The sequence below is a fragment of the Micromesistius poutassou genome, assembly GCF_964030765.1.
Source record: "Micromesistius poutassou genome assembly, chromosome: 2".
Lineage (NCBI taxonomy): Eukaryota > Metazoa > Chordata > Actinopteri > Gadiformes > Gadidae > Micromesistius > Micromesistius poutassou.
Window position 1 is genome coordinate 9,727,435 of NC_140272.1, and position 17,746 is coordinate 9,745,180.

The following is a 17,746-nucleotide window of genomic DNA, read 5'->3' on the forward strand; positions in this document are numbered from 1 at the left end:
TCATCCTGGGAAACCCCCTCAGCGGATGTGATTAAGAAAGAGAAGAGATGGATTGCAAGGGGGAAAGGGCTTGTCATTGGTTGAACTTATGAACACACGTCACCCATCTTCAATCATCCCAGTGGCTGTTCACAATTCAATTTCCCACATGCTAATTGCTCTCAAGGGGGATATTGAATCCTTCATCCAGTTGCTAATCCTATGCCTGTCTCGTCTCTGTGTGGAACTGGATCCTGATTGAAGCATGTGGTGTGAAATGATGGCTTTTCAGTTTGGTTTCTGTTCCTATTTTCCGGCTTGGGGAGGTTCTTCAGAGTTATGACATCAGTGTTTCATTACTGCAATTTGACATGTGTTGCAAATCTCGACATTGAGAAGCCCAGCGAGAAAAGTGCATGAACGTGCATCTACAGCATCGCTACAAGAACCCGCGACCAGCCCTGCCAACGCATGAACTGTAGGCCCTTATCAAACACTGCATCACACCGACTACACAGTCCTGCCTTAGGGGACCACAGGATGATAAACAAAACCATATCATCTGCACCACTATGCATGCACACATGCAACATCTTCGGTTTTTCAATGGCTTAGAGCTATTGGAAAGCAATGACATTGGAAAAGGTCACACAACATCGCCATAGGTGCAGCCGGGTGCTTTGTACAATATTAACCAACATGTTCCTTCTGCAGGCCAGCAGCACAGAGGATGCAGCCGCCCAGAGTGCACCCTGGGGGGCAGACCAGCGAGCATGTGCAGAGGTAGGTGTAATGTAACAGTTAAGGCTCAGATCAGTGGAGACAGATCCCTGATTAAGGGCAGGCCGGGGAGGACAAAGCCCCCAACAAGGCGGAGAGGCGAGACTGCTGCATGTTAATTAGTCTCTAACTCTGCGTTGAAGCAGGGGCTCATGAGAGCCCGAGGGGCCCCGGAGGAGTGGCCAAAGGGACATGTTGGTCTCAAGTCCCACCGAGGCAGGAGGTAAAGGTTAGAGGTAACCATAGACATCTTCTTCAACTCTGCAGTGAAGGTCAAAGAAGGAAAGAGAGCGATATATAGTACAATGTATGAATAGTCCAGGATCCTTTGATTGTTCTGCTGAGAGTGGATGAGTGCAGAGATTGAGTATCAAACCTTTGGAACACACCTTAGTCATAAGAGCACCAGGTTCACACACAGGCAGCCTTTGAAGTTGAGGAAGACCTCTGTACAACAAACCCACTTCTGTTTGGTTGGGCATGTCTTGTCTAAAATAAAATATGAAAGATATGAAATAGAAAACTGGACTCACACACACCAACACCTGTCATTTCATCCAAGCGAGATTCAATGTTAAACTCAATGAGATATCCTCGTGGCTCTAAGACATATGACACGTATACTGCAAATATATCTCACAACAGGCAGTTGATCTGTGAGAACTTTTGTTCCAAAGGAATGTGTAGTCAAATATAATAAGGAAATGGGAGAACCTCAAAATTTCTGTTTCAGTTTCCGAGTCCAAGAAAATACTTTAAATGTGTTTAGTCGTAGTTTTTAATTTCCATGCAACTTTCCTATCAATCTTCACCTTTCCAACACATGCTTACAACTGGCTCAATAGTGCTTCTCAATGGGAGCACATCAGTGATTTGGACCTTCAAATGTCCCTTCTTTCATGATGAATTAATTGGTTGTATTCCAAACATATCCTTTTCACACAGGCAGGTTCAATGAAATGTTGTGTGGGGATAGCAGCCCTTTTTTTCAACCTCTCGGAAGTCCGTGGGCAGGAATAAAAGTGGTTCAGGCAAGGACAGTATCAGAGTTAGTGGGAAGAAGAAGACAATAATAATCCAAGCACTTTTCATCTTTGATGGCGGCTCCACGCTTGGTAGCATACAGCACTAGTGCCTGGAAGATGCTAGCCTGAGGTCCGTCTGCTAGTAGCATGGGGTGCTTCGTGAAAACACTTCTTTAACTGCCACTGAGTGAACTGCAGAGTGTGCCAAAAGAAAGCTGTCCTGTTACACGCTTGCTTCTGACAAACCTTTTCCGTTCTTGAACAAGTTGGAAAATAATGTTCTCGTGCTTTCTAACCCTTTTCTTTTTTAGAGCAAAGCAATATCAACCATTGTTGTTCTTGTAACCCACTACAAAGATTCCCGCTTGCCATCTTTACATTTTCTAGAGCTGCACATGCAGGAGCACAGCAGCAGAGCTATTGTGAAGGCAGATGTACATACGAGGAGCAGGACCGCACCTACTTCAGGTGGACAGGGACAGCGCCATCAGCTTGGAGGTAGAGGTGTCATTCATAACAATATGGCTGCCTCTCAATATTTAATGCTACGGCAAAAGCAATCTGTCCTGATGCTAAGCCTGCTTGGAAATCAAAATGCTGCCAAGAAATCAAATAGGGCCCTGTAAATATACCCTTGAAAATATCTTTATATATATATATATATATATATATATATATATATATATATATATTCTCATCCTCCTCATCCTCATTTACATCCGCTTATCCTGGGTCGGGTCGCGGGGGCAGCAGCTCAAGCAGGGGGCCCCAGACTATATATATATATATATATATATATATATATATATATATATACAGTATATATATACTTAGGTTAAACTGCGTCCTATCCTCCCTACACAGAATGTTTGGGGGGGAGGCATCAGGAGCAGGAGGATGAAGTAAACAGCTGAGATTAAATGTGTGTGTTTGTCTAGTACTTCAGCGGGAGGTTTCCTACACACTCATTTAGTTCTCCCACACAAGCATTTGTTGAGGGTTCTTTCTCCCACACACACATTACATGTTACACAACACACACACACATACACACACACAAACAAACACACACACACACACACACACGCACCAACACACTTAAAAACACAGACACACGCTAAATTAGCTAGTGCAAAGCAGTTGATGACATAAACATGTTTTTCTTCTGGGTCATAATTTGTCATATATGTGATCACACAATACACAATTCACTCCAATTGGTCACACACATACACACACACACACACACACACACACACACAAACTTATTGATTCTTTCAGCTCTTCACTTCCTCTTTCGTGCCCCCTCCCCAGCGTGGTAGCTCGGCCCCCCTCAGCGCTAACAGGTCAAAAGTTTGGGCTTGCAGCGCCTGAAAGCTGTTCCACAACCAAGCTGTTCAGAACAAGTGGCCGTTCTGTGGAGGTCCAACTCCCACCCATACCCATGAGCAATGTTTGTGTGTGTGTGGTGGCTCTGTGTGTGTACACCTCCACACACATCCGTCACAAACATAATGCTCATGGTGTTGCTGTGTATGTTAGGGTGAATACTATGTATTTATTCATGTCGCTGTGTGTGAGGGTGAATACTAAATATTTATTCATGTTGCTATGTGTGCTAGGGTGCTGTATTTATTCATGTTGCTGTGTGTGTGGGGTGAATACTATGTATTCATGCATTTGTTGTTTGGTGTTCCCCTGCACTCAATGTGTCAAGGACATTGCCGCATAATAACAAAGTACCCCCTACTGGGAGATGTAATGGGAGGTGTACTCTCCAGTGGGAGTCCACACACTGAATAATGTAAATATGATACACAAATGCATTTACATGCCTTTAAGGTTCATTATTTATTATTTGTGAATTCCCAAAAGAAAGATTGCATAAAAAGAGCCGCAGGCAGCATGATCATGTGATCCCTTATCAGGATGGAGCATGATCATGTGATCCCTTATCAGGATGGAACATGATCATGTGATCCCTTATTAGGATGGAGCATGATCATGTGATCCACTATCAGGATGGATCTTTTGTTTTGGGTAAAAGACAGTAAAGGGTCCTGAGCTCATGGAAGCTGAGACTCTTTCCTTTGGTTCAGCCATAGAGCTTGTGAGAGGGAATGTGTTATGAGGTGACGTCACATAGGCGACATGTAGCCTTTCTCGTTACGTCTTTTCCACAGCCGTTCATACAAGAATCATACAATATACTGTCAAACTCTTAACATAAAAAAATATTATTTAGACACACACAAAACATATGTGTAATGCAAGGCATTTAACGACTGGGCCCAGAAAAAAAAAAATTACTTTACATTGACTCCCATTCTAATTTTCCTAGCCTAGAGGTCCGATGGGGGTCTAGCGGAAGAGGCGTGACTTACGAGCACTATAGGGACTAGGGAGGGTGAGTTCAGAAGGCTTCATTCAGCCAGTTGTTGCACTCCAGAATGCAATAGTCACATTGGGTCCCCTGCCCCACTGACACTGACTGACTGTTTGATCAGAGTCAAAGAAGCCGTAGCCATGAACACCTGTTGTGAAACAGGTGTTCTCCAGCGGCCTCTAGGGGTCCCTGGTTAGTGGCTGCAGAGTCACCTTCCACCGCACTAATGCCTCTTTTCCACCGACAGTACCAGCTCGACTCGCCTCGACTCGCCTCGACTTGGCCCGCCTTTTTTTGCGTTTCCATTGGCAAAAAAAGTACCCGTTTTTTTTTTTTAGTACCACCTCCGTTGAGGTTCCAAGCGAGCGGAGTAGGTACTTTTGTGTGACGTAAACAAGCTGCTGGCCACTGATTGGCCAGCGGCTGCAAACGGGAATAATCACTCAAAGTTAAGTTGTGTCCGGCATGGCTGGAGTCCAAGGACCCGCTCCCGAGGCGGACACGGATCGGCGTTTTGCCGTGTGTCGTTCCTTTCTCGGGGCTAGAGTTAGACTGCACGTGGTTGTGTGTGTCCGGCATGGTTGTGTGTGTCCGGGGTGGCTGGAGTCCACGGACCCGCTCCCGAGGGGGACACGGATCAGTGTTTCTCTGTTTCGTTTTTGAGTCGTTCCTTTCCCAGGGCTTGAGTTTCGCCTCGATCAACGTTACCGTATGACAACAATAGCCGCGCAGTCATTGCGCTTTTTATTTTATTTTATTTCCCATCATAAGCTTTCCCGGGAATCAGGAAATAGTCTTGATCAGATTCAGATTTCCCAGGAATCCCGTCTCCCGGGATTAAAACCTAATGACAACCCGCCCATGTTGGAGAGGTTCTTTTCTACGACCCGCCCACATTGAAGTCGTGGCGAGTTGAGTTGGTACTGTCGGTGGAAAAGCGGCATTAATCAACATGAAGAAATGGGATTTCATTCTCAGACAACAAAGGCAATCATGTTTTTCCCATTTGCTTAGGATCTCAGGGGCTAGGTTATCTCCATATTAAGTATTTGCGAGGTTCTGTTTGACAGCTTTATTTAATTAAAACGTTATCAAGGATTTCACTGAAGACTACTGTCAGGCAGGCATTCAAGTCCTGCCCTCAAAGAGTCCAATAGGGATCCTATCCCCCGCCAACTGCCCACATCTCAAACAGCAGCCATGTTTGGTGGAATCTGACCGGTGTTGTGTTTGGTCAATGGGTGATAACAATAAATCACATGAGGTGACATTTTGAATAAAGCAGGTACAAATATTGTGTAAGCAATATTACTTTAATATTACTAAAGCTCACACTATGTTCACGTTATGTGAACAACCAATGCATGAATAAAATGTGCCCATTTTATGAATAATGAATAAAATGGGCCCATTTCTAAACTGTACCAAAACTTCTCAGTTCACTGTGAGGCTGTTGAACTCCAAGCACACGGCCCGTGGGACACACGTTAGATAGGGATGTTTGAATGTTTGAAGCCTTGAGTCCTTTATGAAGCGTACAGCCCGCTACCTCCTGCTTTGTGTGTGTGCCTCCATTAGAACGTATTGTATTTCTGTCCCACTGCCAACATGAGGCAGGATCCTCTCTCTGTGTGTGCTCTGGGCTCCAGGGCCAAAATCAAACAGGTTCTATTGGCTTTTCTTGACAGGTGCTCCAGGTAATGATTTCATATTGCAGGCTATAGTTTCGGGAAACCTTTCTGAAGTGAGCTTGTTCAATTCAGGTCCAATTTAAAGAGCCTGGTTCTGTCTGGAAAAAAAACATCCTTGAAATGGGATACCTTGAAATGGATCTGTTCCAGCTGAAGCTGCTGTGGATGTGCTCAGGTCTGGATCTCCTCAGACACACCTGGCTAGATTCCCAGCCTCTAGCGTACGCCACTCTGGCATGATAAGGGCGTGTCATTGTTTTATTTGGAAACAATTATGATCCTTTAAAACCATAGCTGTGTCTATAGGGCTTCCCCAGCCAGACCCCCTCCTGATCTAAACCCCCCAAAGAGAAACCGAAAGTACCCTTAATTATTGAGGAACGAATGGTAAGGAGTAGCCTGGAAATCCAGACCCACATCTAGAAAGCTGTAGGGTCTGGCAACGAGTAATGAAAATGGCCCAACTCGAGTGGCGGCACCAAGCATGCTTTTGAAAATATCACTGCACGCAATTTGATAACACTACGACCAATCAGAATCAAGAATACAAGGGGTGACGTATCCAGACCAGCGGAGCAAACCAATAAGACCAGATAAGACTCTTGCCGTATCCGGTCGGTAAAACAGCAACGCTTTTGGCCCGCCTATATCAGATACACCGATGTGATTGGTTAATGTTCTGGGCCAGGGGAATCGGGGAGTGAGTATATTGCTCATTCCCAGAGTGACTGAGCAAATTCAAATTGTGCTCTTGCGAGAACACTGGATTTCCAGGGTAGGGAAGGAGTGCATTCAGTGCAACAATGAACAGACACAATGGTAGCATAACAAGCAAAAGAGTTGAAGAAAATGGTCATTCTGACAAATGATATTCGTAACAGAGGTTTTGGTGAAGCCAGGACAGACAGCTACAAGACTTTAATCACAAAGAGCACCATGGTCCTTTAACTCTAACTCTGTCCTTTTATTTTAGTTTTTGGGATTCAACCGGCTCCAAACCTGACAATAAGGTCTTCTGATTCTACCTTCACAGAACTGGGGACGTGTAGGGCCGGAGAACCACAAACACATTTGTGCATGTGCATAGCTCATCTGTATTCATATATGTAAACAAAAAGAATTAAGGCATGTGCATGTGTGTTCCTATCACAACGGCGCATGTGACATTGTGTACATCTAGGCCAGGACACAATCAAGACAGGCTTTTCCTGGTTCTAAGTGGCATCTTTCTGTGTCTCCCTCCCTCTCCCCTATCATTCCCTCCCCTTCTCGGCCTCTCGCTTTCACACCAGCCAGGGACTGGGTTGACAGGGCGACGAGTGGACTGGAGCAACGCATTCAATTACCCAGCAGCCCTCTGATCACAGGCTGCTCTCCAGAGACCTCCAGCCTCAGAGGGGGCCCACTAGAGGCTGGGGGGAGGGGGGGAGGGGGGGGAGATTGGGTGTAGCTGTGGGAGCATGAGAAACACAATTTTCTAACCACAGGTTTTACAGAATTCCGTCAACAATAAATGCTTTGCAAAAGTTACATTAAAACCAAATTTATAGTCGCATGCGTGAACTGGGCGAACCGTACATCTACGGTGAAAACCGTAGATTACGTAATCACGGCCCCCAGGGGGCAGGGTTCCCATGGTGATGAGTGGCACGGCGTGTACCTCCTATGTTTAAGGTCTAGGAGCAGAGTGTGCTGCCCGACCAGCCACAGCAACACTGAGGGAACGGCCACCTTAGAAGCCATGGTCCTGCTGTTTGGGTAAATGGTAAATCTCTGCTCTAGTTACACTTGGAGCTTCTGGTCGGTGGGGATAACATCACACATTCTATCTGGTTATAGCCGCTTTGGGTCATGGGGATTATTATGGCCTGAAATAGAAGATGGTTGCAATGGGAGTTTACGATGACATCTCTGTCACTGACATGGCTGGTCTCAGAGGACCAGCCAAAAATGGATCACCATTCTGGAGCCGTTGTCAGCGGCTTCACTGGTCCAAGACATTGCAAGTCGATCCATGAGATCTGCCACGGCCAGACCTCACACACATGAAATGAAGAAATGGAGAGAGAGAGAGAGAGAGAGAGAGAGAGAAAGAGAGAGAGAGAGAGAGAGAGAGAGAGAGAGAGAGAGAGAGGGGGGGGATTGGGATTTCCTTATCTGGCTGAGCTTGTAGTTAATGAGATAAAGCATGTATCTTGGCCTTTCAGAGGAAAGGAGGTCAATTCATAATGTATGTTTCTTACTTGTTAGCTTCACACTCTCTCTCTTGTGAAATGTGATGGAAGATGTAATAGGAGATGAGAGGATAACTTTTAATTAAGGCCAGAGCTTTATGGGTCGTTGTCTTGTCACTGATATGTATGATGATTATCTAAGAGTTTTGGAGTGTGATGCGACACGACCACTGAGCGGAAGGTTGGCTGTGTTAAATACCTGCGCCATTCATTCAAAGCAGACACCGGTGAAATAGTGAGACCTTCACAAAACACTCTCTAACTAAAGGCCACAACCACTAAACAATTTCCACTCAACTACTTGTGGATGTGCTGTTGGAATCCCATGGAGGATCAATCATCAATTACTCCATGCATCATAGATCTCATCTGAAGAGCGTGGATGACTTCCCTGCAGGCACGGGTGCAGGAAGTGTTCCGTAGACAAGCAGAGTCCAGACTCCACGGCAGTACCAAGCAGCAGCCAATCTAGGCCAGGGCTTGAGAAGCCTCTCTTAATAATACAGAGAACAACAACAAGCATCAAGGCGTCAAGTGGGTGCTTTAGAAAAAAGAAAAGAAAGAAAAAGAAACCAAAAGAAGAAAAATCTAAAAATGGAAATGCGGTGTGAAGACGCATTCATCCATGTTCATTAGTGTCGGAAAACACTCAGAAAGAGCCTGCAGCGTCTCCTGGAGCCATGGAAGAAAGGTGTCAGATAAATCAACTAAATACTTTTAAAGGAGCCACAAGTTTGCGTCATTTGATGCCAGAAAATGAGGAGGCTTATTAATTGTCGTCTATAGTGACCGCGTGTCGCCGCAGCTGAATAGATGAGGTTGGAGCATATGAATAAATAGGGTTTAGACTGAGAGCAGATGAAGAGGAAATGAAGAGGAGATGAAGAGCAGATGAAGAGCAGATGAAGAGGAAATGAAGAGCAGATGAAGAGCAGATAAAGAGGAGATGAAGAGCAGATGAAGAGGAGATGAAAAGCAAGGGAAGAGGAGATGAAGAGGAGATGAAGAGGTGATGAAGAGGAGATGAAGAGCAGATGCAGAGGAGAAGCAGAGGTCTCCAGAGGAATCCTGACCTTGTTTTTCTGGTGCCATGCCACAGGATATGGAGTTTGGCTACGAGGCTCAACATATTTGGAAACTAATAACAAACTGCAGTCTGGAAGTTAGTTAGGGACAGTTCTATGGTGTCTGCTGCAGCAGGAGCCCTACAATAACAAGATTCAGCGAACAGGGGGGTCCAGGGACTTTTCACTAAGACTATTCATTTGGTTTACTTTTGTTTCCTCGTTTTCATCCACTGTTGCTGGAAGTTGGAAGTTGGAACATCTTACTGTAACTTGGTCAGGGATAACGGATGCAAGGGACATATTTTAGAAAGGATTTGGAGTGTTTCCACCAACACTTTCTATGTGGCCGTCAGTCTTGAACAGTGGCAAACTACATCTAGTGATGTAAGCATTGGGTCTGTGTGCCAATTAGACAGGAACTATGAGCGAGAGAGAGAGAGAGAGAGAGAGAGAGAGAGATCTAGAGAAAGAGAAAGAGAAAGAGGAAGATAGAGAGATGGAGAAAAATGTTCAGTAAGACCTCTTTAGACCTCTTAACCTACAATACTTCAGCTCGCCAAAATCAGTTTTAAGATAATACATTGCTACAACACTAAATATATGGAGACAGATCATTCTTTATATTGTTATATTTTCCCTACTACAAATAATTCTCGTCCTATTACATTTTTACAGAACTTTTGTTCTAAAGCTATCGGTGTGTGTGTGTGTGTGTGTGTGTGTGTTATGGTGTTGGGGTTTATGTATGTGTGTGTGTGTGTGTGTGTGTGTGTGTGTGTGTGTGTGTGTGTTATGGTGTTTGGGTTTATGTGTGTGTGTGTGTGTGTGTGTGTGTGTGTGTGTGTGTGTGTGTGTGTGTGTGTGTGTGTGTGTGTGTGTGTTGACAGGGACAGGTGAAGGGCAGGCAGCACACAGGTGGGCCGCCATGCTGCAGCTGTCTGTGGTCAGGAAGGCCAGAAGCTGGAGCTTTGAGGGGGACTGGGCTGTGTAACGAAGGCCAAAGCAGATTGGTTGTTGCGTGCTTGTTGTTGTGGTAGGAAGCATTAATGAAGGGATTTGCTCTGATAGTCATAACGCTAGCCCTGCTTTGGCATTATCTACTGATATATTTTATCATTGATTTATTTGGTTTTCATTCATGAATAAATCACATTATTGATATAATACTAATTAACAACATTAGTATAATAGATAAAATTAATTCTAAATTCATTTAATTTTTTATTCATTTTTATTCAGTTTATATTGACATTTTGCAATCTCACTTCAGACATTCTTAATGGCAACGTTGTAAAAATACCACCTATCTTTCTGTCTGCGTTTGATGTGCAAATTGATAGACAAATTATGCAGTATGATATATCTGGATACGTAAGATTTGTAAGTGAAAAGGAAAACTAGTACTGCAAAAAGCATTTATCTTATGGAAAATGTGTGTGTGTGTGTGTGTGTGTGTGGGGGGGGGGCTTTTGTAAACAGGTGGAGGTGCATGTAGGTCAACTCAATGTCTCCTTCTGCAGGCTTATTAGCGCACACACACACACACACACACACATATACACACACACACACACACACACAGACATACACACACACACCCACACAGCTAATATGACTGAATAATGTGAGTCCATCAAGCACAGCGACAGCTCCCTTCCTCTCTGGATGTGTGCTGGCCTCAGGTTGAATGTGTTTGTGTCTCTCCGCTCCTCTCGGGAGAATAGTAAATTATGGATGCATGGAAATAAACAGGAAGCAGCGGGGAGCCAACCTTTGGTGGGCACTCAAACCACAGCAGCCTGGCGGAAAAGGAAAAGATCCTTCTTTCACTGGATGTACGGTTACATAACGCACGTTACGTACAGCCCCGTTCTATACCAGTAACTTCTAACCTTTAGGAACTCTTTAGAGGTCTTAAAGACAGCTGTTGATATTTGCAGGACAGAGTGAGGAGATCACAGAGAGAACAATTACAGAAGAGAAGGGCCAAGCTCTCCCTGACAGCGGACACGATTCACAGGCCACCTCACTATGCGCTCACACACTCTGTTTGAAGGACTCTCTGAAGGGTCTTCCATCTGGGGGGGAAACGGTCACAGCCTAATGAGAGGTTACCCCAACACACATGTCTTGTACACACTATAACCCCGCCCCCCCCAACACACACACACACACACACACACACACACACACACACACACGTGTAGAAACACACAAAAACAAATGGAATTTTGAGAATCACCAGACAATAAGTGTTGAAAAGGAGCCACAAACTCTCAGATGTTTTAGTAGGATTTTTAAAACAATTCCCTCCAATGACCTGGTCCGCCCCTGGCCCCCATCCCAGGATCTGAGGTGGAGACAACAAGTACCTCAGGGCTGGCGCTGAGACAAGGACCCGCCATACCTCCCCAACAGAAAGAGTATCAGTGTGTTGATCAAAGAGGGGGAGCGTGCTGGAGCATCCAGAGAGACACATCAAGAGCCCGCTACATATGGTGCTTTAATATTTCATCAGGCCGCCAATAACAAGAGCTTTTACATCAGAAAGGCACACCCTCATTATGCTAAGAAAGAGAATAATGCAATCCGCTGCTGCAACTGTGCCAGCCTGTGTGTGTGTGTGTGTGTGTGTGTGTGTGTGTGTGTGTGTGTGTGTGTGTGTGTGTGTGTGCGTCTGTGCGTCTGTGCATCTCAATGCCATTGTGTGATGTGTGTGTGTGTGTGTGTGAAATAACCTCTCAATCCTCACCGTATTCAAAACTATTTGAATTTGTGCTCGCCTCTGCGAAGCCAGGGAGGCAATGGGAATAGTTCCATATGAATTTACAGCAGTTTTTCTGTTACGGTCAACAGTAGATCTGGCTTTATATATATATACTGCATATTTATATTTATATATATATACATACATATATATATGTATGTTTAAACATATATACTGCATCCACGTCTCACTCTGAGGTGACTTGATGGAGAGTGGAACCTTGCAGAGCGTTAGAGGAACCGCCTTCCCCCTGCTGGGGGCGTGGGGGGCCTGGTCCGGGAGGTACTGGGGGGTGGAGGGTGGTGCTGGGGGGTGCTGGGGGGTGCTGGGTGATGCTGGGTGGTGCTGGGGGGTACTGGGTGGTGCTGGGTGGTGCTGGGGGGTGGAGGGTGGTGCTGGGTCATGCTGGGGGGTGGAGGGTGGTGCTGGGTGGTGCTGGGGGGTGGAGGGTGGTGCTGGGTCATGCTGGGGGGTGCTGGGGGGTGGAGGGTGGTGCTGAGGGGTGCTGGGGGGTGGAGGGTGGTGCTGGGTCATGCTGGGGGGTGCTGGGGGGTGGAGGGTGGTGCTGGGGGGTGCTGGGGGGTGGAGGGTGGTGCTGGGTCATGCTGGGGGGTGCTGGGGGGTGGAGGGTGGTGCTGGGGGGTGCTGCTAGGGGGTGCTGGGGGGTGGAGGGTGGTGCTGGGGGGTGCTGGGGGGTGGAGGGTGCTGCTATGGGGTGCTGGGGGGTGGAGGATGGTGCTGGGGGGTGGAGGGTGGTGCTGGGGGGTGGAGGGTGGTGCTGGGGGGTGGAGGGTGGTGCTGGGGGGTGCTGGGGGGTGGAGGGTGGTGCTGGGTCATGCTGGGGGGTTAGGTGGAGGGCTTCCCCTGCAACCCAGGCTCTCTGCGCTGTGCTCCCCTACCGAGCGGCGCTCTGAAAATAGATCTGGCTCGACTGGTTTGATCAACACAGCGAATGAGGAGACGGTTGCTCAGCTGAAGCTACCACATCTATTCTGTTGCCATAGAAACTCATCAATGGCACCAAAAATATATAAATGGAGAAGAGACATATGAGGTACTTATGGCTGTAAGGGCCACGTTCATTGGCTGCTGTGCGCTCTACTTCAAAAGCTATCCTTCTTTAAGGGCTCGTTTTAAAGCTGCCACGTCCAGGACAGACCGCCTGTCTCACTTTCAGGACAGAGACCGCCTGTCTCACCTCTAGGACAGAAACCACCTGTCTCACCTCCAGGACAGAGGCCGCCTGTCTCACCTCTCGGACAGAGACCGCCTGTCTCACCGCCAGGACAGAGGCCGCCTGTCTCACCTCCACAACAAAGACCGCCTGTCTCACCTCCAGGACAGACCGCCTGTCTCACAGTACCACAATGCATCGCTCTGTTACCAAGGAGCTGGCAGATCCACAAGAAGCATCCAACCTTTCTCCTTTTAACAGACGCACGTGCATACACACGCACACAGACACAAACATGGACAAAATCTAATTCCATGACAAATAAGAGCCAATAATGGCATTCCAAGGGCATCTGAGAAGCTTTCTCTCTCTCTCTCACCCTCTCTCTCCCTCTCTTTCTCTCACCTCAGAAATTCAGATGACGGCACCAGGAGTAACAGCAAAAAGGGTTTCAGAATGTTGCATGTGTGTGTGCGTGCGTGTGTCTTCCACTCACGAAAGTGTTTTCTCCAGTCTGCTCCCGGTGGATCCGATGATCTCCCCCAGCGTGCAAAACATCTGACCCAGGAAGTCCTTCAGGGGGGGCAACACAAGGAATCCATCACAGAGTGGCCACAGCTCCATCGCATCCATCGCTACAACCAACCTCTCCCAGGGGCACCAGGACACACCCAGCTGTCACTCAGAACACTAACGATGGGTCTGATACCTGATGTACCGGGGCAGGGGGGACATGAGGCTGGACTAGTCCAGACCAGGCTACTAGCAGACATGTGCTACTGTCTCTGAACTAGTACACAAGTGCTAGTACACTAGTACAGACCTAGTAGAACTAGAACACTAGTTCGGTCTGTGGCTGCTCTGTTATCTTGTTATGGTCAGTTCCCTCTATGCAGTTCCAACTACAGTTCTGTGTCAATGTACCTCCCAAAATGATTTCCGTGTGGGGGCTGAACTAGGCCTTCCATGGCGTTATATTTATCATTATATTATGTCCTATTTATTGAGAAGCGCCCCGGCACCGTGAAGCACAATGCCCTTTGGTGTTACAACCGTGTAATGTCATGTGTTCACCTTTTCACTCAAAAGGACTAGCTCAGGATAAAGACCCCAGCCACATTCCCTTTCCACTAGAAAATATGTCAACTGGATCATTTTTTTTACAATGGCAATAACATATTTCTTTTACCCGCTTGAAAAACAGCATCAATTTAAGCCACGCCCACACCCTATCAAACCACAACCTCCATCCTCCTAAAGCTAAGACCCATGCTGGTCCTGCAGGAGGTCCCAGGTCCCTGTCTGGGGGGGGATCTATAGCAGGCGCTTGGTGTTCAGAGAGGTCAAAGGCCAACAGGCCGTGGGTGTACATGGACTGCGAGTGAGAGGATGTTGTTGGCTCGGACCAGATGCTGATCCAAACTGCGTCTTACCTTCTGCTCATCCGGGTTGGGTAAGCGATGAGGAAAAGAGAGACAGAGAGGGTGAGACGTGAGAGGGCTGTGAAGACAACGGGTGCACGTGGTCAAGGGGACGCTGCATGAAGGCTCTTCTGTATTTCAGAAGGTATGAATGGTTGAAGCCAATAGGAGGTTGCTTTAAGAGCACACAGTAGAAAGGCATGAAGAACCTTACTACTGAGTAAGGTTCTGGAGTTCCTTTAGAGAGGGATTGGGAGCCACTAAATATTGATTGATTATCCAAAACTTACATGTTTGGAGAGGTTGGAGCTTCTGGTGTCAACGTTGTACCTGAAAGACAGCAGAAGAAGGCCGATAGCTTGAGTTGATTTACCGAATGACTTGTCATTACCATCAGCCTTGTTAGACCTGGATGCAGGCTTTGGTGCAGCTGGTCCAGGCCTCTGACTTCTGACAGCATCTCATCGGTCGAACAACACAGGATGATAGATGACAACTAGGGAATATATCAAGTCTAAATCATGTTTGTTAAGAAATATACTCCCCCGATGTAAAGGTTTATAATTGATTGGTTCCTGCCGATCACCACGGTAACATCAGGTGATCACCATGGTAACGTCAGGTGTTCCAGGGTCCTGCATCTCAGACTCACACCTGCTTCTCTCTGGAGAAAGCCCTCTCCCCATGAGCTCCTTTTAAATGGCGTCATGACAACCGCTTGTCCAAGTGGCTGATTACATTCGGACGAACAGGATGTATTTGTTAAGCAGGACACACACACACACACACACACACACACACCTCTAATCCCCTTTCTGCATGGATGAGCTCTGTGTGTTTCAGAGAAGCTAGCATCATTGCATCAGCTGTATACGTTTTGTTGTCAATGTTAACCGTGTTCCTCTGTACCACGGACGTGGATGGAACCTCAGACTGGGCGCTGAACAGCTGCTAACAATCACACATTGATTTCAAACAACCCCAGTTCAATCTGCTTTTTCAAGCTTTTTCAATTATATTATTGTAGTTATGATTAATTGAGATGACGGGATGAAGTACCCTACGAAATACCTAACTCTGAACTAAAAACATGCATGCTTTATTACAGATAACTATATGTTATTCATAGAATATATATATATATATGAAGTGTCTCCCTGTTCATGTCATTCTCTCTCTAGTCTAACCCTGTTCCAGTGAGGCCCTGGTCCTCTCTGACGGTGGTGGACAGGCTGGGGTTCTGCATGGCCGGGACGTCCATCACCCCAGCAACGGTGGCACGACTGACACCTGATGGGCGGGGATGACTCAGCCGTCATTTGTTCACAGAATTCCTAACACTCTAATATCCCCCCACTCCTCTCCTCCATATTTTAATCACAACACCGTCCCCCCCAACACCACAGCTTTGCCTGCCTGCCAACGACTGAATGCAAGGTTGATCCCGACAGCTGGCTCAGAAATACTCAGTGAGGAAAAAGAAAGCAGTGAGTTACGGCTAACCCTAACCCAAAGGAGAGTGGAGAGGAGGCTCAGAAAGGTGTGAAATGTGAGAGCCTTCCTCTAGATGGCAACAAGAAGATTAAGGTGTGTGTGTTGAGGCTGAATAATAAATGTGAACATTATCAAAATGATTGTTTCTGAGTGCAGTAGCAGCATTGATTTAATATGAGATACTGTAAGTCATGAAGGGGAGAAGTTCTGTTTTAAGTCCATGATAAAGACGACGGTGATGTTTTCTTAAGCACAGTGCCCTTCAACACAGCCCTAAAGGGAGGTGGTCTCCTGGATCGTGTCTGAGAACCACAAAAATAGTTTGGCAGGGTTCGGAAGGGTTAAGATGGTGAACAAGTACTTTTGTGTTTTTTTTCAGGGAATGAGGAATTTATAAACTAAAACTGTAAATCTTGAAAGAGGTGGAGATGGCTTTTTTCACAACTGTCCTACAGCGTTCGAGTGCTGATATTTAACAGTATTGTTTCCTCAACCCTGTGGCATCATCTAGCGTGTGGAGATCCTACACCACGCCTGCTTGGTAGGATTCAATGCATTTTTTGGGGACAAGCATCAATGACTTCCACAGAGCCTTCTATATCTCTGCAAAGAAGAGAGAGGACACAGACTTGGGCATCTGGAAAGCAGGGGTGCGACTTTCAGAATGCAGTTTATTCAGCGACTACTTTCAGGGCCAAAATAACTTGTCTGGAGACCTCTGGCATGTTGTATTCTTAGACCTTTTGGTGATTTGGGATTAAATATTTATTGGTTTTTAATGGATTTCAACTTCAAAGATCTCAAGAGCCTCCCAGCTTTGGGCTTTTTTACAGTGTGGCACCGTAACAGAAACAGAGAGTGGACTCTCAATCTTCTCTACACTGGTCGCTGAGTGAGACGAGGAGCTGTGAGGACAGCTAGCTGGCAACTATTTGACAGGACCCCCACTCTTGTAACAAATGTGGATGTGTGCTTCAAAAGTCTCAATTTAGGGGCATGTGGTGGAGCTGGCTGGTCCAGACTGGGAGGATGCTGCAAATAACCCAAATGCCAAGAGCAGCCATCTGCAGCTAGCAGCCCCTGTGGAGCACGGCCGCAGGCCAGGCCCAGCCAAACCGCTGCCATCACAGCAGCCCAAGGCCTCCTGCTCTGGCAGGGAGATGGTGCTACCGCCCTCGTCCTGCTCCGGGTCCTCCATGGTGCTACCTCTGAAGCCCTGCAATGGTCAAAGTCCAGCCACATGTTTGCACACTGAGGTCGCCTCCAGTCTCCAGAATGAAAGGAGAGGGGGGGGTTGGCTGATGGAACTGTTTAATTTGATCTCTTTAGGAAGAGCAACACTGAAGCCGGCCACACACACACAGTTTCCACGTGTCAAATGCCACCCCTAGCACCAATACGAAGTTGCACCGTTGTGGTTATGTTTTGAAAGCAGCAGATCAACAAACATAGTCGGTATAGGCTACCATTACATTATACGAGTTGTTTTATGACTACATATATGGCCCTGATGCCCATGATCCCCTGTCGGGCACTTTATTTACGGTTTAGTCACTTTATTTACTGTCATTGCTCATTCATTCTGCATTGTGGAATTATTAAGCTACTGCATCAACAGTCTCCATATGTACAGGACCTTGTATCAAGCCGGGATGTAGAAAATAGCTTTAAAAAAACACTTTTTCACGCGCAGCGACGCTAGGGAATAGAACAGTGGCATGAAGCTTA

General features: G+C 46.6%; 1 protein-coding gene across 1 annotated transcript in view; it reads right to left on the reverse strand.

Moving 5' to 3' along the window:
• The window catches only part of LOC311338297 (copine-9-like), a gene marked incomplete at its 5' end in the record, with an annotated part of 79,610 nt that overhangs the window by 25,992 nt on the left and 35,872 nt on the right, over positions 1-17,746 (reverse strand). Inside the window, 2 exons of the mRNA XM_084463519.1 lie at positions 13,600-13,676; positions 14,815-14,854. Coding sequence (XP_084319645.1) covers positions 13,600-13,676; positions 14,815-14,854 — 117 coding nt within the window. The remainder of the gene's footprint in view (positions 1-13,599; positions 13,677-14,814; positions 14,855-17,746) is intronic.